This window comes from Siniperca chuatsi, linkage group LG10, assembly GCF_020085105.1.
Source record: "Siniperca chuatsi isolate FFG_IHB_CAS linkage group LG10, ASM2008510v1, whole genome shotgun sequence".
NCBI classification, from domain to species: Eukaryota; Metazoa; Chordata; class Actinopteri; order Centrarchiformes; family Sinipercidae; genus Siniperca; species Siniperca chuatsi.
In genome coordinates this window covers 3,072,705-3,098,435 of record NC_058051.1, presented here as the reverse complement: position 1 = coordinate 3,098,435, position 25,731 = coordinate 3,072,705, and the positions used below count along the sequence as shown (strand labels likewise).

At 43.0% G+C, this 25,731-nt stretch overlaps 1 protein-coding gene across 4 annotated transcripts; it reads left to right on the top strand.

Annotated features, from left to right (window-relative positions):
• Nucleotides 1-490: 490 nt before the first annotated feature.
• On the top strand, nucleotides 491-24,239 carry wu:fa11c10 (protein FAM110A). Of its 4 annotated transcripts, XM_044211356.1 has the most exons (4): nucleotides 2,546-2,573; nucleotides 3,633-3,695; nucleotides 20,330-20,739; nucleotides 21,096-24,239. In XM_044211356.1, exon 4 carries the CDS (start codon nucleotides 21,106-21,108, stop codon nucleotides 22,501-22,503), a length of 1,398 nt encoding a protein of 465 aa, XP_044067291.1. In that variant the 5' UTR covers nucleotides 2,546-2,573; nucleotides 3,633-3,695; nucleotides 20,330-20,739; nucleotides 21,096-21,105; the 3' UTR covers nucleotides 22,504-24,239. The 4 variants fall into 4 exon arrangements, with proteins under 4 accessions (XP_044067292.1, XP_044067291.1, XP_044067293.1 ...); XM_044211357.1 differs by lacking the exons at nucleotides 2,546-2,573; nucleotides 3,633-3,695 and adding an exon at nucleotides 491-644; XM_044211358.1 differs by lacking the exon at nucleotides 3,633-3,695 and having other exon boundaries at nucleotides 2,559-2,573.
• The last annotated feature ends 1,492 nt before the right edge of the window (nucleotides 24,240-25,731 follow it).

The window sequence follows — 25,731 nt, the reverse complement described above, 5'->3', positions numbered from 1 at the left end:
TTATTCCATAAAGGAGCATTAGGAGGGACTGAAATTGTGTTTGTAAAGCTCCACAATCCCCATTACAACTTTATAAATCCTGTAACAGTGATGAAGCTGAGGGCTGCACCACTGGAGCATGAGGGAACGTCTGACAGAAGAAAAACGTGTTCACCGTTCAGGCTTCGTCTATCGTCATTTTGTATTATGGTTTATGCTTTTATTCTCGCGAGAAGATGTGGTTACCAAGGTACCGGGCACGCAGCGTCCTCCAAAACTGTAAATGGCCCAGGCTGACCAATGAGAGGAACCCCGACCGTACCAAAGTGGGGATCATTTTAGGGGTGCGCAAATTTATCTCTTAAATAAACTATAATGTAAAAGGAATTCAGCATTTCACAATCGCTGAATTAGCGGTTAATCAAACGCATTAATCTATTCACTATTTTCGAGGCTGTACATTACAAATCCCAGCTTTTTATTACAGTGTGGTTGGAGTTCATTCATGGTATCGGCCGCGCCAACATTGAAAGTTTCTGTGAAAGTGGATACTGTCGTTTTTAAAGGCAATACCAACGTTTGCTTGTGTCCGGAAATACCCGCGTCGACCCACATCTTATACGAAATTAAAATACACCGTCTTCCAAAAAGAGCTGTACACACGGGTGAGTAGGTCTTTTTTAATCAAAGTGCTCATGTGGAGCAATAAATGTGGCTGGCGCACCTGTGTGAACAACTCATCTTTTGTTTAAGCTGGATGAAAACAAAAAACAATGAAAGCAAGGGTTGTAATTCACTTCGCGGTCCCTTGCAGTTGGTTAAATATTTATTTGTAATATACAGTCGAGGTAGGCCAAAAATAGTTCGTTTCTTTTGACACCGTGTGGCACGACGTGGCTTTTAAAGGCAATATGATTTCCATTCAGCATCAAAGGCTTTGCTTCATTGTTCCAGGATTTACAACATGGCTTTTTACATGACTGTTGTTTTTGTAGGGAAGTGACTCAAACATCCTCTTAAAGGTTCATGCCCCATTTAATCTCTCTGAGACCACCTCAGTTCCTCTCTAAGCCGCTGCACAGATGATCTTACTGGGGAGGTGATGTTAGAAATCAGGCCTGTCCGAGCTGATTCCCAGAAGGATGTAAAAAGATGTGAGGTAACGTGATGTCTATTGCATAAGAAGAGGAACTCCACTGTTGAGTATTAGAGGATGAGTGTAGTCTGGTTTAAAGGGCACGCAAGGCTTCCCTCTGTTTGGCTGCTGATGTATTTACACCCAGGTTTTCACCAGGGGGAGGAGAGCAGTTCTTTCTCTCCATCAGAAGAGGAAGTCGAGGCTGAAATGTGCTGCTGTTGAATCAGATGTCCCTTCCCGTATTAGTCTGGTTGCCTTCTCTATAAATCAGCAGTTTGAGCCCAGAGTCATCTTAAAAATCATGATTATATGAGCAGATGACTACACAGGGTTGGGTTTTTTGTGGGTGATGAAATAACTGAATTCTGCTTTGCTTTTTTTGTTTTGCTTGACCATGCCTGCTTTGATTGAAAGACATTCTGCTGGGCCATCCTGTCACCTTAATATAACATATAACCTGTGAGAAAAGCAGACTGGCCACAGTGTGTTGGCTTAATAATTGGCTCAAACTCACGAAAGACCTGCAAAAGCTGTTCAGCTTGGGCGACAGCAACAAACAAACACACACACCACCTTGTAATTTCCATTCTTAATCATTCCCAGGCCAGGAATGTTTATCCTGCAGTCTCGAAAAAGTCACTCTTTTTTTATGGGCCCCTCAGTGAGCGAGCTCACGTTCATCCTGCGGAAAAACAAGAAAACCAGTCAGCTGATGCTGGCTGGAGCTCTGACTCTATTTCTTATATCTAAATGGAAAAAGCATACTACTTTTCAAAGGTTAATAACAGTTTGCGACATGTGAGTGCGTATAGCAGAACTGCCTACTGTTATTCACATCTGCTTTTTGAAGAATCCACAGAGACTTTGTTTCCTTCATTTAGACGAGGGGAAACATCGAATGGGATGAAGAGTACGGGTTGGCGATGTCTGGAAACAAGCTTATGGGGGTTTTAACTGAAGACAGAGGCGCACACAACCCACTGGTGTCCTGTGCAGGGGATGTACTTTAACATCAGTGGTATCAAAGCAGGAGATGGGCTCCTGCTTATGTAATGCACTTGGAAGATGTTGGCTGATTATACTCCACTGGTAGCAAATCCTTTAGTCTAATTCAGGATCTTAGATTAGCTTGATCAGCAGCTTTGCAATGCTGGTGGGCAAAATCATTTAAAACTCGTGCTTAAATACTTCTAATTTAATATTACCGTGAAACAGGAATTTTTAATGGAATGAACACTACAAAAAATGTGATAATTTTTCCTCCTTTCCTTTTTAATGATTTGAAATTGACTGAATAGACGTTCACTGATGGCTCTTTCGCAAATAATGCATGTCTAAAGAGAAGGCTATTGCCACTTTTCCAGTTAGCAGCAGTTTTGTCATGTTTCCTCCACCTCTTAAGACATGTTGACTCTGCTTTCAGGTCATTTACTGCACACAGAACTACATCAGAACAGTAAGTTGATTATTATTCTATCGACAACTATTTTGGTAGTAGATTAATCGTTTGAGTCATTGTCCAAGCAGAAATACCACATTTGCTTGTTCCAGCTTCTCCAGTGTGAGGGTTTCCTACCTTTCTCTGTTTTATATCATTGTCTTTATCTTTGGGTTTTGTACAGTTGATTAGACAAAACGAGACCTCTAAGAACGTCACCTTGGACTCTTGGTGATGGCATTTTTTGTTATTTTCTGACATTTTATAGACAAAACGACTGACTGATTAGTTAAGAAAATAATGGGCAGATTTACTGATAATGACACTGAACGTGTGTTGTTGTTGTGGCCTTTACTTTGTGGAATCGATCTATCGACTTCTTAGCAACGCTCCAATTCTTAAATGTTTGTGTTCAAAACTATAAGTCAAGAGATTAATAATTTTGTGGCAAACACATACTTAGCAGTTATAAGATGTGTGCTTGTAGATTTTCAAGTTATTCTCCAGTAAGTCACCATGTCTGAGGTTTGGTTCATGAGGTTTTCTGTCTCAGAGGCTCTCAGAGTATCTTTTTTTCCTCTGTCTGCCCATCCTGTTGTTAACTTTTCAGTATTTTGGTCCTAGCGGCGGTGATGCCTCGTCGTGAATTTAGCTGGCAAAGGACAAAATGAGGGAATCCTTTATAATTAAGGACTATGGTAGATGTCAGTGGTGGTAATATTACAGTTTGTGCTTAACATAGCTGCCACACAGACAGACATGCTGGAACATTTAATCTCAACTGTTACATCATACTGCTGTGATGGCATGCATAATAGAGTAACTAAGCACTGCTAATGCTGGAGATGTTCTCTGTTTTCTCTCAGCTCATTCAGAATGTCTTCATGACAGCAAGCCTGTGATTAGCTGGAAAATATCATATTTTTCCAACCAAACCTGCATACCATCCATCACATTAAATAGCCAGCTAGTGTGGACTTGGCTACATTATGCTCCACTTGCTGTGGCCTATAATATTATGGCCAACATTATTGTTACAGAATAACATAGGAACATGTGTTTTGTTTTTCTTTGCAGGGTGCAGACTGGCCATTCTTAGATTTTACACGTCTAAATGCATGTTTTTCAGAAGAGAATACAGTAAGTGCCACTTTGGTAGAGTTTTCCCAGGATGAACACATGGAGTTTGGTTGTGGTGTTGTGTTAGTAGGTGCCACAGTCAAATCCCACACTACCCTTGTTTCAGAAATAAGTATTATTCATCGTGCCACAGGGACTGACTCAGAAGCTGCATGGCTTCAGTGCTCGCACTTACTGTCTGGCTGCTGTCAAAGTGTTGCGGTGTTTTGCTGACTGTGCCAAGTCCTCCTTGTCTGTCGATGTGTTTCTCTTCCTGTCTCTCTTTCTCTAGTTGCCTGTCAGTCTGTCTCTCTCTGTCTCTGTTTGGCTGTCGTCTGTCCTGTGGTGCTACCTGTATTTGGCCTTTTATTTGGCTGCACGGATCTAGCTTTGTGTACGGTTTATCTGCGCTGCCATGAGATTATAAAGTCATCTTATGTTGCCATCATTTTTCGCACCAATCCAAGTAATCTGCTCCACTTGGCCAGAGTATACAATGCAAAATAAGATGCACATTTGAATGCATATGTACACTCATGAACAGTGGTGGAAGAAGTATTAAGGTATTTTTATTTAAGTAAAACCAGCAGTTCCACCCTAAAAATACTCAATTACAAATAAAAGTCCTGCATTCATAATTTTATTTAAGCAAAATTACTTTGCAAATTCCAAGTCTTAGCAGCAAAATATACCTAAAGTTATAGGCTAATCCTAAAGATTATATCAAACCCAATTTCTGATAGTATTTATGGGTGGCATTTATTTTGCTGTAGCCATTAAATGTATTTACACTCATTAGTTACCTCTCTATAGAGTAGTTCACATCAGTTAGCGGTGCAGTGCATTCCAGCTCTGGATTCAGATGGCGTGCACGTGCACAAGGGATTCACAGGAAATGACACATGCATGTACTGGAAGAAATTCGGAAGACAAGAACCCGCATACATTGCACATCATTTGTGCGCATGTGCATGTGTCGCGTAATAACATAATTCGGAAGAGAGGAACAGCCGGACCAAGGCATGTCCTCCCCCTCAGTGATCGATAACCGTGTCATTTCAAACGTAACTCTGGGACTTGTATTATTAAAATGTTCTTTAGCACTAGCACCAGTAACCACAGGTGTCGGCAAATCAACCAGAACTGAAATCTTAAGGATTATAACTTTAAAGTAACAACAGTAAAAGTACTCAGAAGAATGGCCCCTGTCAGTGTGTTATCTTATTATTGGATAATAATTACTGATGCATTAATGTGTAACTATTATTTTAATATTGTAGCTGGTTGAGGTGGAGTTAATTTTATCTATGCTATACACTAGTGGGTAGTTTAATCTATAACAATGCATCATATCTTATGAATTGATCATATATTGTGTAAGTAAAATCTTCATCTTCAAAGTGATTAGTAACTACAGCTGTCACATAAATGTAGTGGAGTACAATATTTCTCTATGAACCCCACACACCTGTTGTCACATAGCTTTAGGAAATGGTACACCAAGTGAGATTAAACTAGAGAGGCATGATTTTGTACCAGCTTTCATGGATAAGTATTTCCGCTTGATGTCATCAAGATGTGACGTCTCTCTTTTAAAGAGTGCGGTTTGCATTCTTGCTAGCTTCACTGTCAGGTTAAGCCCTCTCTTGCCCAAATATCCTAGACAGTAGGAGTCATGCGGCTGGAGTTCCCTTCATTGGCCCTTGGGTGCTCCCAGTTTGGGCAAGTCTCCCTCTGAGGAATGAGGTCAGTGTGACTCCTTGTCCTGGCAAACTGTGTCTGTGTTTGTACTGAACTCTGGAGGTCAGCAGCTCAGGACTCACATGCAGACCCTTCACATGCAAACAGCTCATCTTGTGTCTGACGGAGTGGAGTTGTGGGAGGGAGACGAACTGACAGCGCTTTGCTCTGTGAGAGGTAACGTAGAGAGGAGGACCTTGCATGACATTAGTGTCCTGCAAAAACCCTGGATCATTTTGTTTTCAAAGCAGTTGACAGCTGAACTGGCCTCCACATGAAGAAAATGTGATTCTGTTTTTTAAAAGTCAGTCCTGCACTGATCTAATTAAACAGGATATTTGTTGTCTGTGTTTACCAGGTGAAGGAGCATAAGTGGTTTGCTGTTATTTATATGCCAGCAGCCCACACACACACATTGAGTCATTAATCATAATTGGGTCTGAAGCTGGGAACCTAGACTGGATCAACGATCACTACACAAATTCAGTATCTGGTTTGATGAGTTTGGGTGTGTCTTTGATACGTCACAAAGTGTGTGCTCATCACGTTGTCTTCACAAATCCCTACACGCCCACGCAGTGTGAGCTGGAAAGAGCATTTGCATGTGTGTGCGGATATGTACGGGTGTGTTTGCTTGTGTATCTTTGGAGGATCCTCCTTGTCCACCATCTGCCCCACCCTCCCCAGACAAACGACAGCAGTCTGGGTGCCAACCTTTCCTCCATTTTTTTCACTCACAGAAGGCCATGCTTCCTCCCTGCATGTGAGAGAGACTCTGCCCTTTGGCTGTCATCAGCACCTCTGGCTGTTTTGAGGTCACTATTTATTTAGCAATGTGCCTCTGGTTAACCGTTCTTTACCCTGCCCCCTCCACACTGGGACCACTGACCTACTAACCAGAGAGCTCAAACACAGCTTTTAACATGTCTGTGTGTTAGAGATCCCAGCTGCTGTGTCACGTTGGGATCACTTTTACAACACTATCTTTATGTAGCCGCAAAGTGTCTGCAGAGTTACACGTGAGGGTATCACGGTCCAAATGAACTGAGAGGAAAAGGTCAAGATGTGGTTATAAACTGTAGTATTACGACATAGTTTCTTTTTGTTGATTTAACTGATGGATGCTCTCTTAACTGAAACTTGACCGAACTAACAAACACTAATGAAAGAAGCAGTTGTTTTAGTTAATACATAAAAAACATATATAACTTGTGTACCTTCAACACACCAGACTGATTCAGTGGTAACACATTTTCTTGTGAAAGTTTCAATGGACTACATTTTAAAGGGGCACTCCAATGATTTTTCACATGAAGCAGCATTGCCTGCAATGGCTCTGTACAAGCAAAGATATTAAAATGCTCTATATTTTTATTCTGGGACTACACTAGAGTAGCTTTGCATGATTCACAGTTTAAAAAAAAATCCTTATTTATCTTTATGCAGCCCCTCAGTTCATCCTCTGTCTGAAACAAGCCATTTAACTCTTGTGTCTTTAAGGCCCCTCTCCCTAAAAGCCCACTTTCTTCTGATTGCCCAACTTCACATTCTTATCTATGATAGATTAATGGAAAATTATGGAAATGTTTTGAACAACAAAAGGGAAAAGGTCAGCTGTCGCCAGATTTGGCCCACGGATCGCTATTTGCTTAACACTGCTGTAAAGTTTTACTTTCGTTCTCTGAGGTTTTATAATTTCTTGCAGTATCTGCTCAATGTCACATGGACAGGTACGTATACCTGCATAGTGAAATCTCTACCGGTTAACAAATTTCTGTTGTCTCATTGTTTTTATCATCATATCGCCTAACCCTAATCCAGGGTGAGAGCATATATCGTAGAGGTAGTGTCCTTCACTGTGCCAGGAGCATCTGGTAGTTTTGAGGTAAGATGTCCCTCAAAGGGGTTCAGGGGCTTTGAAACAAGTCACATGTTGCTCTAAATAACTCTTAATGTTCAAGCAAGCCCAAAATATTTGCTTTGTTTGTTTGCAGCGCGTTTGAGTGAATATCTAGAAGTACCTCTAGAAATTTAAATTTCAACTGCCATCTATTATCATTCGTGAAATAAAACCATTTACATGGCCAAATTCAGGACTTGAATTGCAAATTTGAGCAGATAAGTGTTTGGAGCGCAGACATAACTGCTTGTGCTTGTCACCTGTGTCATTACAAAGGTGCATTCTGAGAACTTTTGTTCATTGTATGCACAAGTCTCAAGATTGTTCTCACTCAACTCAGTCTAATTTTCTCAGGAGATTAATTCCAGTTTGGTGCAGTTTGGTATCTTCACCAACCGAGGATGCAGGGTGACGGAGACAGGGCCTGCTTGGACATGCCCGTGTGTAATGTGAGCAGTAACGTGAGATGTTAGCCTGGTGAGTGCCTGCATTTGTGGAATGTGTGTGTGCGCCAATTGACGGAGTTTATCATTTTGGTATGAGAGGAAGGAGCTAGAGCTCCAGTAACTTCATACCCCTCGCCTTCTTTTAGTGGTCTCTATAAAAAGACATTTGTAACTATGTGTGTTTAGTAAAAATCCAGTGGGGTGTCAGTATAGACTCATCACTGTGTGGGTAAGTGAGAATGTGTATGCTTTTGTGTATCATGGATCACAAAGTATTTAGCCAAATGAGAAGGCGCCACACACTCACACTAATACGCTTAATCCACCTGCCTCCTCTGTGTCTCCAAGCGAAGGTGTGTGTTCTCATGGAGGTGCATTACCACTGCCAGAGAGCCAGCTGGGATGCTCACAGGGTATTGTGTTGAAAATATTTCCCCCTCGCACAGAGATCGTGTAGCTTTCAGAAGATGTGAGAAGGACTGAAAGGAGAGGAGGAAGAAAGTTGAAGAGAGGAATGAGACAAAAGGTAGAAAACAGGAATTTCAAAGACAGGATGGAGGCGAAGCAGAGAAGTGAAGGAGAAAATGGATTGATCCAGGAAAAGAAAAGTAGATGTTTTGCCGAAGAGGAAGGGTAGAAAATATATGTTATATACACACACATGAGAAGAGGAACAAAAAGCAGAGATGATATGGCACAGTCCTCGGAAGGAGGGATGGAAGGGAAGAGTGTGATTGATTATTTTAACGGAAGTAGAGAAGGTGTCGAAATTTGTTGACCCAGCTGAAATATTTATTGTCCGATCCCATCGACTCCCGCTGTGTGTGTTTGACTTCAGAGCTGCCAATTGCTTTTCCTCTACGGTGAGGAGTCTGGGTGGAAGTCCGCTCCCTGCTGCTGCCTCCGGAGAATGACTGACCACTGCATGTGTCTGTTTGACTTTAGACTGTGGGTGTGAGTGCCTGAATCTGTGTGTCGGTTTGTATACATGTATTTTAGTGTGTGTGTACCACAGGGAGGTTGGTCTGGTGCACCCCGCCCTGCTGACTCCTTTAAATAAGCACTGCCATGTGTGTTTGGACTGTAAGGAGCGAGGGCAGCTCAGCCATGGTGTGCAGGAAGTGAAAAAAACTACTCATGGGAATGGACACAAGTGCATTTACAGAATTTTGTGTGTGTGTGTGTTAATTGGACACAAACCTTTTTATATACAAACTCAGAGGAGTACTCTTGAGGTATTCCAGTAGTTAAAGCTTCTCCTGAACCACTGTTTGCAGGCCCTAATGACAGGATATCCTTGACCACACCTCCTTCATAATGATATTCCTTTTTTTTTTCATTCCCCAGCTATCTGTTATCCCACTTCCCTTCCCCGACTTTCTCTCTTACTAGAATACATTGTTTATTATCTTGGAAGAATCTATTGGAAAGGAAAAAGGCTAATGTTATCTGGTATAACTTAGACACTGATTTCAGTGTTATGTTTGGATGCTGTCGGGTGCAGTAGAGGGTAAAACCATCTAAACTCAGTCCATTAATAGTGTTTATCTGCTTTCTTATGCTGGCGTAAATGTTTTTTCTAAGGTAATATGTCTAGTCTTATTCTTAGGAAGTAATGTCTAACTGATTAAGGGAGAAGTTCAAACCCTGGTTACTTTCTCAGCTCTGCAAAGCTGGGCATAGCATAAAGTGGGTGTGAATGTCAGATTGTCGGTTTCAGAAAGTGAAATGGTTGGAAGCGCTCCCATTCCAACATCGGAAAGGTGTAAGGAGAGGGGGAGTTGGAAAAATGCGATGGGCTGTGTTGGTGGGGGGGGGTGTTGTTTCAGTTACGGGTAAGCCAACACAATTTTATCCAGGAAGTCCAGTCTGAATAATAGATCCATGAGTTTAAAGGTTTATCAGATGCCAAAACACTGCTTAGCTGTTTATAGTATGAGACTGGACTTTACTACTTGGGAAAGTTATCGCTGTGCTACAAACATAGCTAACTGGAGAGGGGGGAGAGCTAACCAAGTTTGACGTTACTTACACACAACACATCTGTCATGTCGTTGGTGTTGAAAATACTCTCGGAGAAAATATTCAGAGTGGCGGAGACGGGGGATGGTTGAAACGCTTTTTATCTCAGCACCTATAACTCGCTAAATTTTTGTGTTTAGAGCTCACAAATTTTGACATAAAGTACCCTTATTTGTTTACTACAAATAGCAATGTTTCCAACTTCTCCAACTATATCACAGAATTAATTAATGTCAAATACAAGGAGTTCCATTGTCACAACCTGCCCCACTACTGGGGTTAATTGTAACAATAAGTGAAGAATTAAAAATTGAGACCACACCACAAAATTTGCATCTGAAGAAATGTATTGCGCATGTGTCAACATTTCAACATCTTCCAGTGGTTCGCCAAGAACAAAAAGAACTCACCACTGACTTTTAAATCACTTTAAGAATGACTTTAATCCACACCAATGAGCTGTTGCTGATCACCTCTGCACAGCTGGCCATGGCGTGAAGTGGGTGTGAATGTCAGATTGTCGGTTCCCCCAATTCCAACATTGGAAAGGTGTAGGGGAGGGGGATCTATTCGACCATCCAACAGGCAGTTCTGATTAAGTATGCTGGCAGCTTAACACTTTTAAGCGGGCATTCAAACGCAAAGCCGTATGTCGGAAAAATGCAGTGGGCTGTGTTGGTGGGGGTGTGTTGTTTCAGTTACAGGTAAAACAACAACATTTGATCCAGGAAGTCTAGTTTGAGTAATAGATCATGAGTTTAAAGGTTTATCAGACGCCAAATCACTGCTCAGCTATTTATAGTTTGAGACTGGATTTTTTCTACTTGGGAAAGTCATCGCTGTGATTTTATCTTTCATTGCAATGATCCTGAGATAAACAGTAGTTATAGCAGCATTTACATTACAAAGTAATCCATCAGGAATGTGGACTTGCACGTGTGTTATTGGCCAGCACAGCATCATGCCGGATGATGTTGCACTGCATTACAGCAAAAGTTGAGCCAAGGTCAACTTTTTTGTCAGACACTCTGTGTTATATTTCTGGGGCCCCTCTGCGTTGGCACCCCTGTTACGTCAACGCAGTCATCGCCTTCAAATGAATGAGAATGAGGGGGCTGTGTTTTTTTTCACACAGTGCTGTTGAACTTGGCCTTTATATTTTATATCTGAATTTACTTTAAAACTTTATTTGGATTTATCCTGCCATAATGTTTCATAATGTAATATGTAAGGCTGCAACTAACGATCAGTCTCGATTAATCTGCTCTGCATTTTAAGTCAATTAAATGACACAAAACAGTAAGAAATGCCTGTATGATTTTCTAAAGCCCAAGATGACATCTTCAAATTGCTTGTTTTGTTCAAACCAATAGTCCAAAACCCCAAAATATTCAGATTTACTATCACAGAATATTCACATTTCAGAAGCTGGAACAAGGGATTGTTTTGTATTTTGTCTAGAATAATGACTTTTGAATAGTTGACAATTCATTTCCTAATATGTCAGAGTCAGGTTTATAGGAAGTGGTGTCAAACTCGTGAGCTGTACAAGGAGTTTTTAAATGTCTGTTCTGCTACACCTGCTGCGCTGTCTTTCTCAGGAAAAGCCTTCTTGTGGACGGGAAGGACGGATTTTATCTTCAGCAGCAGCTGTTTGTTTGGAATAAGCAGAAAAGACTGTAGTTCTCGTGAGAGGCAATAGAAATCATGGCTTTAAAATCACAGAAAAGTGTGCATTGATGAAACTGAAATATCTTAACAAAAAAGCCTTCATATAGTTTTATTGTTCGCCGATTTGTGTCTATGTTGATTGTTTTCTTCATGATGATCACTGGTGCTACTTTACCCACTTTTTCATGTGCCACTGCATCAGTAGGGTTAAAAAAATGAATCATTGTTTCCATTTCCTGTATTACGGGTGCCACTGCCATAGGTAGTGGAAATAGCACTTTAAAAGAAAGACGGGGTAATGAGAAAGTGTCGGGAAGATCAAGTGACTACGAGGAAAAGCTCTTGCTTCCTGCTTTCCCAACACTCTTCCTGCTTCTAGACAGAGGGGGCGGAGTCTTCCTCAGTAGTGGGAGGAGAAGTAAGGGAGCACATGAGCCTAAGGAGCAGAAAGACGCTCAGGTTAGTGTTCATTTGGCTCGCACACACACAGGAACACACCACAGGCATACCGGCACACTGACTCTTGTACCAGCTGAAAGCAGCCGTGCAGAGCTCCTACCTGCTTCTTTCAGTGCAACCCGCGACTCTGGTTTTCCTGTGTTCCAGAGACCCAGTTTAAGATCTTACTGCCTGACTCGTACACATCATGTAAGTAAACTTTACCTTCTGTCCTGTTTGAGCCGATCAGAGTGCCTGCAGTATGTAGACATGGGGATGTGTCTGTGTACTTAAAAAGGGGGGGAGGGCTTGTTGCTCTGCCAGGTATCGACAGCAAACTTTACGCTTGCAAGTGATGTTTTGACTGAGTTTTGTCAGTATATCTTTATTGAGTTAAGCATTTTTTATGGCCTGTTTATATAATTGCATTCAATCATTTGTTGCTAATAATATTTTAAACATAGGATGTTGAAGTCTTTATTGTGATAGTTTGGGAAATCATACAGAGCAATTAAAATGCTCCATTATAATAGAGGCAGCTATTGTCTCTTTCTGTTTCCCTGCCTGTGCTTCCTTGTCCTTGAGATGGAATGCCAAATCTAAAAATACTGGTCTTGATTATAACATTTGGCAGCTCTGCTCCAGGACTATTTTCATTCTCTCAGCTGTAACAGGGTGAGAAGCAGCGCGCAGGGTGGCGGAGTGGATGTACGGTACCGCTAACAAGTGTGATGTTGACGAAAAGGAAAGTGTGACAGAGGTGCTTCGGTCTCTCTCATGCTGTGCCGATAAGGGGCAAAGATCTGACAAAGCTTCGTGAGCTCATCCGTCTCTCTTTTCCCTCTAATGCGTGGTTTTAAGCCTGTATGTGTAGGGGAGAGAAAGAATGTTGAGGGCATATCACATCAGGCCGTTGGCTAAAACAAACAGAAACTCACCTTTTCATCACCGCTCTTTAGGCTCTGAGCACCTCTCTCTATCAATGGAGAAGTAATCAGGGATTATAAAGGGTTAACAGTTGGAGAATGAGTCCTGTGTGTGAGTGTGTTTGTACATGTGAGTGCAACAAACTGTGTGTGTGTGTGTGTATGAGTGTGAGTAAAACACTCCTGTATCCAAGCCAACAGTTAGGCCTAGCCATTGAGGCGACTCCACAGTGACCACTCTCCCTCCCAGCAGTGTGTGTGTGTGTGTGTATGGTGGCTCTGTAGCTGTCTGAGGACAGCAGTACGTGATTGCGTCCACGCCTGCGTGTCTCGGGAATGTGTTCATCACCACAATGAAGGGGGGATATTTTCTCTCTCCTTGCATTTTTTGTTTGCCTTCAGGCTCTGCTGTTGCAGCATAGAGCTGTGTGCACGTGACTGTTCAGGTATGCAGTTGGCATGTAATTACGTAGTGTGTGTGTGTCTTAGTCTGTAAATGCACATACTGTGTGTGTGTGTGTGTGTGTGTTACCTAACAGATTAGCCCCAGCTGAGATGCCTCCAACCACTGATCCAAACACACACACTTAAAATTACATTAGTCTCCCAAAAGATCTACAGATCAGTTTGGTGGGTATCATCACAGTTTCCATAACCAGCAGAAACTCTTTGCTGGATCAGAGTTATTTCACCCTCTGGAGGCTCAGTATTGCCAGAATCTCTACGGGCATTGTAAATCTGAGGGGTTGAAATCCTGAATGCTAATTATCCAGTATAGGGAGAAAAAATATTTGCCCAAGATCTTATCATTTCATATATCTTACATAAAACTGACATAAACTGACCTTTTTTTTTTTTTTCAAACAAGACTTACCATTGCCTGCCATCCTTCAAAATGTATCTCATTTACAACTTTTTAAACTTTTAAATACAGAGGAGTGGATGAAAATGTGGCACTTTTTTGTACTGTGTTCTTGTTTATGTTGCAATGCATATTGAATCATTTTTTTTCTCTATGTAGCTAATGTGGGCAAATGGCAGATGTTATAATATGTTTGTCTTCGCTGCTGGGTTTAGTTTTCCTGAGGGAAGACTTAGCCACCTGCTCTCCACTGATTACCTACTCAGTCAAAACTCTTCCTGACACACACACACCCACAGAAATGAGGATACTGACATTCATGGATGCACAGCTACACATATACACGAGACAGGATTTCATTGGACCCCTACCCATCCCACCCTTGGGTGTAATTGTCCATGGATGTATGTGTTTCCTGGGGCCACAGACAGTGATGGGCAGAAGTGGAGGAGGGGGTATAAGGGGAGACCGATGGAGAGAGTGGGGGAGGGCCATACAGAGATGGAGCTAGATCCTATAATAACTGTCTGCTTATGGTTCAATGGATGTTTTTGCAGTTGACTAGACCCTAGTGCATATAAGAGTTGCATAACCCTGTAGTCCAGACTCTTCAGTCATGCATATCAGTCGAGTTCTCCACCCAGCCAAGAGCTGTTTTCAGTAGGAAATGAGCAGTGTGTCCAGAGCTGATAGCTGCACAGCACCGTGTGGTGAGGCCAGGGCATTACGGGCTGAATCCCGTGAGATCTGGTGCTCTCCTCTGTCTTCATTATCTGTCTTTGGAGCTCCCTAAATCAGCCCTGAAGGGGAGTGGCTGATAACCTTCTGAACTCTTCTTTTAAGCTTTTTATTAACTTTAAAACTGAAGCTGGGGTGTTCCAGTGGGGTGATGGGCAGGGGGTAGGTCCTTCAGTACTTCCTCTCGTATTTCCTATCCTCAGCCAGACTGAAATATCCCAGAAGATGTATCCTAATGACTTTGGTGATCTCCTTACTTTTCCTCTAGCGCCATCAAACTTTACTTTTTTTTTTTTTACATCCTCAGCTGTACTTTGTGTTTAGTGTAATTAGCAAATGTTAGCATGCTCACACACTAAACTAAGCTTTTAAACATGGTAAACATTCTACCTACTAAACATCAGCATGTTAGCATTGTCACTGTGAGCGCATTAGCATGCTGACATTAGCATTTAGCTCAAAGCATTGCTGTTCCTAAGTCCAGCCTCACAGAGCCGCTAGCATGGCTGTGGACACTTAGTCTTGTTAAAACTATTCGCAATTAGCCAAACTGTCCTTGAGCAAGACACTGAATCCCTGTCATGGAATGCTCTGTATTGACACTGACCTCTGACCTCTCCAGAGGAAAGACAGTTTTCCAACAGAAATTAGAAAAAGATACTGTATCTGCATTTATCATGTCTACATACATACATCTTTTGCATGTATATAGACAAGATACGCTCTGGAAAAAGCTAGTAAGTGGACATTGAGTTGGAATTGTCTTGTCAATTAGTTGTTGGGTCATTGTTTTTGTGTTTATTCTTTTAGTAGTTTTTTTTTTTTTTGTGAAGCAGTGGTTAGATTAGACAGTCAGTGCTACAGCTTACCTCATTGTGTGACTCCTATACAGCAGTTGCCAGTGCATTGTATACAGGCTTCATGGCAAAGAGGCAAGTCCAAGTGCCCAGAAATAGATGGGCTAAGGTCAGAGACACCCTGCTGGTCAGTCACACACACACACACAGTCAGAAGCAAACACTCCAGCCGAGTATATTTGTTTTCTGTCTTTCTCACACATTTCCTGTCGTGAAATGCGTCATTGCTTCCTGTGTGTCCCTCCAGCGGGCGACGAACCTGAGAAATCACTGCTGACTAACTCGCTGCAAGTCCCCCCCCTCCTCGCTCTGCTTGGGATGAAGGTGACTTTTTATAATACTGAGATTTTTCTCAGAGATTGAAGGATTTTAATATAATTTGCTTGTATCTAGCTGCACATTGATACTGCAAAACACCGAATCCCTTACAGCTCGAGGAAAGGTGTTTAACTCAACCAGACTTCTGAGATAGAATTCATCAAAATCACCTATCTTGTTATCTACACTTCATTCATTTAGTGTGCAAGATTCATTAAAGATGTGGTCTTCAGTGTTTCAGATTGGACAGGAGGGGATCTCTGGTGACATGTCTTTAGGTGGGGTCTCTGTTGTTTTCTATACAGTCTGGGGTCAATGTCTGCTGGGACCAAGGACACTCTGATATGACAAGCCAGTTGGCGTCACAGAACAAACACGTGAACGCACCTTTTTCCTGGGCCTCAATGTTTGGACCCTCCAAGTGCTGCATCTTGTGTGTTTCTTTTTGTTGTCATGATTCAGGACATTTTTTTTTGGAAGAAAAAGTGTAAAAACTCAGATATGGCCTGTATTTCTCTGTTCTCTTTCCTCTCCTACCAAACCCCATTTCCTCATGTGTTGCTGTTTGCTATTTATTTAGTCACTCAGTAACTTAGTGCTAGAAAATATCGGCGAGGCAAATTGCTCCGGTCATGGGCTCTCCCTGTAATTAGTCTTAAGCAGGCTGGTTGGTAGGTAACCAGAGTCAGCTGTGGTAAAAAGTTAGTCATCCCGTTCTTTCAGCTGCAGCTTCCCCTGCAACCCTTTGCAACATTTCTGGTCATAGAGATCCGAATAATAACGTGCACACTTTTATCTTTCCTTTTGTTCTTTCTGTCTCTTGGTAACTTATTACTTACCCGCTCACACACCATGAAACACAACATCTTTCTCACACACACAGCAGACATCATAAGCCATATCATTACCAGCTAATAAGGCGGTTGGAAAGCCAAATGAAAAAGCAGTCGGATTCATAACAACACAGCGGTTAGAATAGTTTTATGATTATCGAACCGAGCAAGTTTCCATCGCGGAATAGAAATATCATTCCTTGGTCTGTCGCTGTGGTCGGTGCCTGTGGTGCGCTCGTCTCTTTTGGAGACATCAGCTGTTTGTGTAACTGCAGAACAGAACATGAATGGAAAGCAAAAGACGGAAAGTTAGAAAAACAAGACGGACAGGCTGAGAGATGTTTTTGTTTCCCAAGGAAGTTATTCCTATCTACCTAACTCAATTTCACACACACACACGCACGCACACAGTTCCATGGACTTATGGTGTAGCTTTTCAATTCACACCTTGTTTGGTGGCAGGCAGAGGTGCAACGCTGCTGTTTGCACACACATCCGTTCCATAGCAGAGATGCCTTTTAGCTGCCTGACCCTGTGCAGTGAGGAAATGAATATAATAAATAATAGCTGTTGTTTTTAGTAGTGGGGACTGTCCATGCTGACAATATTTTCTTGTAGATAGCGCTTCTCAATGCCAAGCTTTTAAAGAAGGAAGGTAACTGGGTTTGCATTTACATACTTCCAAATCTGATCTCCATGCAGTGTGAATTCATTTAGCAACATTTATTTGACCTTTTTGTTCCAGATTTTTGGAGCCTGGCATTGACAATAATTATTGTTAGTAGTTCAAATTCTCTCTCTCTCTCTCCAACAGTATCGATGGCGGATCATGGGATTACAGTTATCATCTGAAATGGGTTTATATGAGTGTGACGGTGATCTTTGTGTGTGTTTGCATGCACACAGCTCCTGCATGGTTGTTAAAACCTTGTGTTTAACAGTGTTGAACTGGAGAGATATCCCATGATTCCCCTTTTGTGTTTACATGATTTGTCCACTATAGTGATCGTGTTTAAAGTGTGTGACAGAGGCAGGGAGGGAGGCTTTAAATTACTTTATGTTATGTTGTGGAAAGGCAGAGAGGAGGCCAGGCAAGTATGTGTACATTTTCTAGACCATTACACATTGAGTCGGGACCTCTTTCAAAGTATTTGTATCATTTCTTGTACCCAAATGACCGTCTAGCCAAAGATTGGCCATTCTTCAAGAAATTGGTCTTTTGTGGACATGAAAAGACTAAGTCTGGATTAAAAGGATGTTGTTGTTTTTTTCAGTAGAGGCCTGTGCGAGGGTAATGACAAGGCCACAGCGTACTAAACCTGAGGTGGATGAGGTTTCTGTGACCAGACGTTTGTCTTCACGGTTTCTGGTAAAGTCTTTCTTTAGGATGAGTTTCTATGAATGGACACATATACAACCATTTCTATAATTAGGATAGCTATTGCACTGAAGCTGGTGTTTTCAGTGTGTGAGTGGCGAGGCAGAAGGCCTTTTTTCCCGATGTTTCAAGATGTTACTGAGAGCTTTTCTTTCAGTTTGCTAAGTAGTTCCTCTTTTTAGGAGATTTTCAAGAAAAAGCGTTTTTGCAACGAGAAAGATGCCCAAATACACTTCATCACAAAAATGTAATAACAAATTGACATAGTATATGCTTGCACTTTAAAATTTACTGGCTTTGAAAGACTGTCTTTAATGGCTTATTTTAATGGATACGTTAATATATTCAAATATTCTCTAGGCTGGATACTGTATGTGTAAAGTATCGGTGGTTGGCTTGTTGACAGACACCTACATTAATTTGTGTGTTAAAGGAGAACTCCACCAATTTTACGCATGAGAGTCTGTTTACGGGGCTTGGGGAGTACTACTGCACATGTGAAAAAAGTATATAGCATAAAGCCTTTTGTGTCTACAGAGAGAGCTGTGTGAAATCTGAGAAACTGCCTCAAGTGATGTCACTTGGCTACATTAGCCGCTACTAGCATAACACACTCAAATCTCTGACTGAACTGTCGGCAGTCAAGTTGCATTGTGGGTAATGATGGCGCCAGGTTTTGACAAGGAAGAAGAAGGCGTGTAATAAAAAAGACGATATCTACGGTTCTGCTGCATCGATTTTTATCCTTTTTTTATAAGCCGTTAATCATGAGTCTGACAATGTTATAGAAGAACAATGCTAAATCAGTGGAGTACTCTTAACTCTTAAATTCTCAAGAATTTGAAGAAGTGTGTGTGTGTGTGTGTGTGTGTGTGTGTGTGTGTGTCTCCCTCTGAAGACCAAAAGTCCCAATTGTGATGACGTCATCATCTTGTGAGCATCTTATCTAATGGGTTTCTGACTTCCTGTAACTGAAACTAACTGAACAATCCCTTCTTTCTTTGACTAGAAGTTAAGTTTTCTTCTCACTGAGATCATTGTCTTTATTTTGCGTTCAGTGTTTCCATAATAGTATTTTTTGCTCTATCCCCGAAATGTACTCCCCAGAGGTCTGCCTAAAGGCTTTTGGTAGCTTAATCATTATTTTCTGTGATGCAAATGTATTTGTAATTTTAGCTCTTCTTTGGTTTGTCACGCGGTTTAAGCTGAAAGCAATGTATTTGACTGTGTGTGCATATCTTGGGGTTTTCAAGCTCTTGCAGTGCCTGAAAGCAAGTGTGTGTGTGTGTGTGTGTGTGTGTGTCCAAATCTAAGCTGTCATGGTCGCTTTTGCTCTTTCTCTCTCGGCTGCTGATCTGCTGTTCAGGGATGAGAGCGAGAGAGGGAGATGTGGGGGAAACAGGGTCACATGTTGAGGTGGGTAGGAAGACAGCTATAAAAAGACTAATTAAAAATGTGTGGATAGATATGTTGGAGGTGGAGGTGAGGAGGAGGAGGAGGAGGAGGGAGAGAAATGGGTCCACTAACTAGGTGTGATGTAACCCTGGAGTGTAATGTTGTAAACGATAAGAAGCAGGAGAGCGATGAGCAGCGGTGAAGTGTGGAAGGGGTGTTTGGGGGGTGGAGAGAGAATTGTTTTTCTGGGAAATTAAGCTTGGAGAAAGAGGGGGAAATTGATGAACGGTGTGTGTATCTGCAATGCTTTGAACTCCTTAAACTGAGAGAAATAATACAGAAGTAATTGGGTGGTGTAAAGGTGTAGAAACAGGGGAAAAAAACTTTTGCTGTCTGTCTTTGTGTTGCATTTTTAGGCTGGTTTTTAGACACTGTAAACATTAAGCCCATTGCCTTACAAGCACCAGCTAAATGTTTGTTTAAAATACACATTTAAGCACAATTAGATTTGGAATAAGATAATCCTCCATTGTTTACTGTGTCTATTGTCCACACACTTTCTCTACTTCTGCAGTGATGAAGATAAAGAGCTAAACAAGAAGAACAGTTGTGTGGACTTTCAGTGTTTTTCACAATGTTTTCATTGCATCCCGCTGAGCTTGATGCAAGTCAATGTAAAACATTGCAGCTGTTTTGCCCGTTGTCCTCCTCTCCTTGCTCTCCCCCCTTTCTCCCTTTCAAAGAATTTTCATTTGAATGAAAACCCTGCTTCAGTGTTTTGTTGTGCTCAGAGGGGGGAGGGGTCCAATTGGTCAGAATCCCCTTCGTGGTGGACCAATGCGAGCGCGCCTCCCGCCTCCCACCCTGCCCCCTGTGCCCCACTGAGGCTACCGGCCTGACGTGGGATTGGCCGACTGGGAGGAGCCAGACGTGGTATTAAAGCCTGTCCCGTCTGCTCCACTTCAGTGTTGAAGAGAGTCCCTGTCTGTCAGCTGGAGAAGTGTGTGTGTGCGTGAGTGTGTGTGTGTGTATCAGTGTGTGTGGATGCTTTTGTTAATGAGAGGTGAACAATAAACCGAGAGCTCTGCCATTATCTGACTTGGACTTCAATCTCTTTTTAACCCTCTCCAGGACTGTGGGACTCTCCAGCTGAGTTGCCGGACTGCTTTTTGTGTCAGATCACAGCTGGACAGGCAGACGGGCTTGACAGACGAGTTGGACAGAGATCGTGAAGGGGATCATTAAGCCTGTTGTGTTGCCGGGATCATTGCCGGCGGATCTACCAGACCTGCATTTTGGATAAAGAGCTTGGCTGCGCTGTGGCTGACCGGTGACCCCGATCTGCAGCCTTACCCTCTTCTGGGTCACTGCTGAGCTAATAGAGGTGGTCCGGCCGGGCCTGATGTGGAATTTGACCCAGACTGACCCTGTCCCGCAAGTAGCTTTTCACTGAGCCTGTACTGGGAAAAAGGAAGGATAAAAGAGCAAGAGGGGCAACGAGGAAGAAAAGGAGAGAAGTGAGAGCAGCAGCACAGCGACCGGTAAGGAAGTTAAAGGGGGCTCTGGGAGCGAGGGAGGAAGGAGGGGGAGGAGAGTGGGAAGAAAAGAGATAGTACAAAAGAGCTATTTTCTTAAGCTTAGAGAGGACATGTGGGAGCTCCAAAGTGTCCCTCTCATTCTCCTCTCCTTCTGTCAGTTCTTCTATTTGTCTCTAGTCTAACTTGTATCTCCTTATGTCCACAAAACTGTGTTTTCGCTATAAATCACTTTTTGTTACATTTAACACAATGAATACAAAGCAAATCATTGTCTTGTTCTCTCAGCTCTCGCTCATTTACTCTTTGCACGTAATTTTGTTTCAAAAACCTTTTGACTGATAGAAAATCTTTTTTCTCAGCTCTTCCAGTATGCCGGTGGAGACCCTGCGGCCATCAGACGGCCGTCTGGCTGGGGTTCCCTTCACCTCTGCCATGCCCTTCAGGATACTTAACAAGGGTCCAGACTACTTCCGTCGTCAGGCTGAGCCTGGGGCCCGTAAATTGAGTGCTGTAGAACGTCTGGAGGCCGACAAGGCCAAGTACGTAAAGAGCCAGCAGGTGGCCCTCACCCGCCAGGCTCCCATCAAACCGCCAATCATCCGCAAGCCCCTCGTTCCTCCAGGGATGATGCTCCAGTGTCAGATCAGCACTCCTCCAGCCCGCAAAGTTCCCCGCTGCCCAGCTGATGTGGAAAATGGAGGAGGGAGAGAGGGACCTGGAGGGAGAAGAGGTCCTCCTCTTAACTTGGATATTCTGAATAATCTTATCAATGATGTATGTGATGGACCAATGCCCTGTTCCCAGTCCTCTTCCTCCACCTCCCCCTCCTCATCATCTCCTTCGTCAGGAGCTAAGAGCATCAGCAGCAGCCTGTCAGCAGAACAGGAGCGGAGCAACCGACTCCTCAACAACCTTAAACCATTGAATCACAGCACCATCAACTCCTCATCCACCTCCTCCTGCACTTCCTCTCCACTCAACAACAACCCCCGGAGCCCTGCAGCAGAACTTACTCGCCGCCCGCCCCCTGTTCCGGCACGAGCACCCCGCATTGGGGTTCCAGGGCCCTATAGCTCCCCCAACTCGGTGACAGTGCGCAGGGTGGACGTTCGGCCTCAGGCTGAGATAAGGAAGCCTCAGAGGGCCCTGCTGCAGCCCCAGCTCAGGCCCAGACAAACTGCCCAGGGCCAAGTGGCACACCCCCAGGTCCCACCTCCTCCACCCCCTCATAACCAACCCCAACCTCAGCTCAACACCCCCTCTCAATCCCTGCCCCCCCCTCCAGCCTACCTACCTCCCAGTCCCATGCTGGTCCGAGCAGGCATGATCCCACCAGCCTCCCCCGCTTTCACCCGTATATCAAACGCCAGCTCCAAGGGGTCCGCTCGTAAGCACCCATCCTTGCACCGCTCCAAATCGGACCTAAGCGACCGTTACTCCCGTGCCACAGCCGACCTGGAGCGCTTCTTCAACTACTGCGGGCTCGACCCGGATGAGGTGGAGGGCATGGGCGGAGTGGAGCGCTTCACAAGAGCCAACTCGGACATTGTATCTGTCTCCAAGCTCCGCAGCGTCAGTACGCCCAGCTCAGAGGCTGACCGGGCGAGGGAGGATGGAGGAGAGGAGGATGACGAGGACGGACCAGCTAGAGCCAATGAACGGGTCCCCTATGGCATCTCCGTCATCGAGAGGAACGCTAGAGTCATCAAGTGGCTATACGGCATCCGTCAAGCGCGGGATGCTAATAACGCTGTCTCTAACGTATAGACTAACAAGGACTTGAAAGAAAAACAGGGAAGCAGTACTTTTTGTATGTATACATACGTCTGAGGAAGGGAAGCATCTTCTGCTGCCTTACATCACATTTAAGGATAATCCAGTAGTTGTTTTTACTGTTTCCTGTGAAGACTCACACTTGTTTTGGAATTTACACATCAGTGATTTTTATCCGGGCTGCAAGTCAGGACTGCTTCCCTGCAAGACTAAACGGACGATACATTTCCCTTTTTGTTCCCTTGATCTTGTATAACAATATTGGTATTTGAAAGCAATAATAGACCGGTGTAAATGATGATGGTGAGAATGAAGGCAGAGCATGTTTGCAATTGTGGTTCCTCATGTAAAGGTACTTTGTGTGTGTGTGTGTGTGTGTGTGTGTGTGTGTGTGTGTGTGTGTGTGTGCGTGCGTGCGTGCGTGTACCAGAGATCTCCACAGCACAAAGCCAGACTGGAATTTTGGCTACAAACTGCTAGAGACTCTGATGCTACACGGTGCAGTGACTGTTGAGAGAACCACGTTGATACTGTGAAACTTCACAAAAAAGCTTCCATAAACACATTTGTATTTTCCAAAAACCTTTTGGCTGAAAGACTGTTATTATACAAATTTCTGTCAGCATGCCAGTGAAACATTTGTATACATTTATTTTAGGGTTTGTCATCTCCACGAAGCACACACATTACTTTCATACAGATAATCACTTCACGGCACAGACGTACATTCAGGTCAATTACAGTAAAGATGGTAGCAGCTGCAGTTAGTGCTGTCTGTATATCTGGCTGTAACATTGTCTAGTTGTTTGTTTGCATCAGAAACATGGCCTCATGTCTTGGATTATGCTGCACTGGTGCAGTGAGAGAAATCTGTTTACTATGTATGTCTTGGCACGGATGAGAGAGCAAGTCATATGATAAGGGATGATCTCATAAGTGGATGGTTGAAGTAAGTGTAGCATGAAAAAGTTATTTTGCCTCCAAAGAGATGGAGAGAAAATCAAAGGATCGGTAAAAGGAAGACTGAAAAGAGTATACTCATGGACAGAAAAAAGAGATCTATGGTGTACAAATTGATCTGTGGTTCTGAAAGTGTCTCAGGAAGATGTACTTGGCATACTAACGAAAATGGACCAATATTTATTTGGAAAATGTAAGTTAATGTATTTTTTTAATATTGGACAACTTTGTGTACAGAATTCAGTCTTTGCTCTTAAGTGCAATCTGATCATATCTACTACAATTACAGTAAATGTAGGATCACATTTAAACACATGCAAATACAGGCACCAGTTACATGATAAGTGTGAATGTTGTAAACAGGGGACTGCTACGAGTAACATGTGCCCTGCTGCTCTGTCGGGAGCACTAAAGAAAGTGAGACTAGTCTATTTATTTGACTTCCTGTATGTCGCAGTGGGAGCAAGAGAGGAGGTCTGTCTCTCCTGTACAAGTTCTCCACCCTCTGCATCTACTTCCTTTAACTTTTCAGGATATTCAGTATGAGCACCAGCCAGGTTTTCCTCTTCGTACCAGTACCCGTAACAGGTAGATGAAGAGCAGCGTACAGTAGCAGTCAGATCAGAGGGCCGGAGAACACGACAGCAGCGACGGTGAACAAAGTGTGCTGTTGAATCTGGCACTGGATGCCCAAAGAGTCTTCAAGTGAGAGATCCAAAATGCTTTACCGTGGTGTATTCTAAACAATTAATAAAAAAAAGGTTAATGTACGTTCTTGTTCACTGTTTTTCTTATTTTTCTGGTCTTTGAAGTTGACTGTAAATAATGGTGATGGACCCACCTGGTTCCAGCATATGGCTACAAATAGCCACTCCTCTAATTTCTTCATGAAGTGCTGCTGCCAAGTCCTTGGTTTATAATCTGAAATCTGGTGCGGGTCCAGTTCAGCAGAGGCAGGTGTTTGGCCTGTTTCAGCATCAATAATTGACACACACACTTTCACTGAGCTCCCCTGGATGGTTTTTGTTTACTTTGATCGTGTTCTTATGAGAGTCCGACTGCTACATTATTTAGATGGCAAAATGTGGACACACAAACTCTCACTCTACTCTTGGACTTGTAGTCTCTCATTTAGTCACTCACATGAAATTGCAGAAGTTGTAATATGACGGTGTGCCCACTGACTGCAGTCTGGAAGTCTGTTGTCGAGCCCCCCCCCCCCCCCCCCACTTCTTCCCAGCACCACACCTTCTTTCAGAGATCTGGATCCTCTTTAAGAGAGCTACTGCTCAATTAAACACACAGTTGGAGGGCAAGGAGTGTAAAATGAATGGGTATGGAAGGTGTACTTTGGCTTGCTATTTTACTGAAGCTGTCCATACTGAAAATGTATGCGTTCATAGCACTGTAAGTTTAGGCAAAAACACAAAAATACACTGGGAATATTAAAGAAATACTCCACTAAAAATCTCTTTTGAGTATCACGTTTTTACCTCCTGTAGGTTTAAAAGGTGACTCGGAGAGTTTGTAGGTCACAGATAAAGATTAAAGGATACAAGTAGCACATGTTTGATGACAGAGAAGTAGATTATGCTGCAGGAGTAGTTTGAGAAGTTGATATATCTGCCTGCCTCCACCAAAGAACAAGCTACAAACCTTTCAAAGCCACTTTTTTCAAACATACAGGTGGTGAGTATTTGAGTATTCAGTGGTGTATTCTTTAAAGAGGTACTCCAGCGGTTTCGTAGTGTACTTCCATAACCTTAGGGTACTTGTGAGAGAAAGATCAAAAAGAAAATAGTCAAAATCATAGCAGCTGAGGCCGAGGTATCCTGACTTTTAGTCCCTAGTATTGTCCAGAAACGCTGGATCCTTCATTTCCCATAATGCAACTTGATAGCATCTTTTGTTAGACCCTACGAGCCTGGTCAACACCCACATCTTTTCAACTCAAGAGTACTAAACCACCCTGGGTGTCTGAACAGTCTGGGATCTGATTCACCATCACCACCAACTTTTCCTTCTTGTGCTTGTTTTCCCTGCACAGACACTGATGAGCACTTTGGATATTTGGCGGTTTCCATTTGAGTTATGAAATCATAGAGCTTCAGACAGCTGGATTGAGGCTCGTGCCTCCTTCAGGCCTGCGACCACTCTCCAGTGGCCTCGCTTGTCAGAAATCACAGTCCCTTCACATCATGACATCATCGCAGGCATGATCTCCAGAACGTGGCCTTGATTTACTGCTCCCGCAATTTAATG

Bases quoted from the DNA above. Each gene is read 5' to 3' on its own strand.
- wu:fa11c10 (XM_044211357.1), top strand. From the start codon at position 21,106: ATGCCGGTGGAGACCCTGCGGCCATCAGACGGCCGTCTGGCTGGGGTT.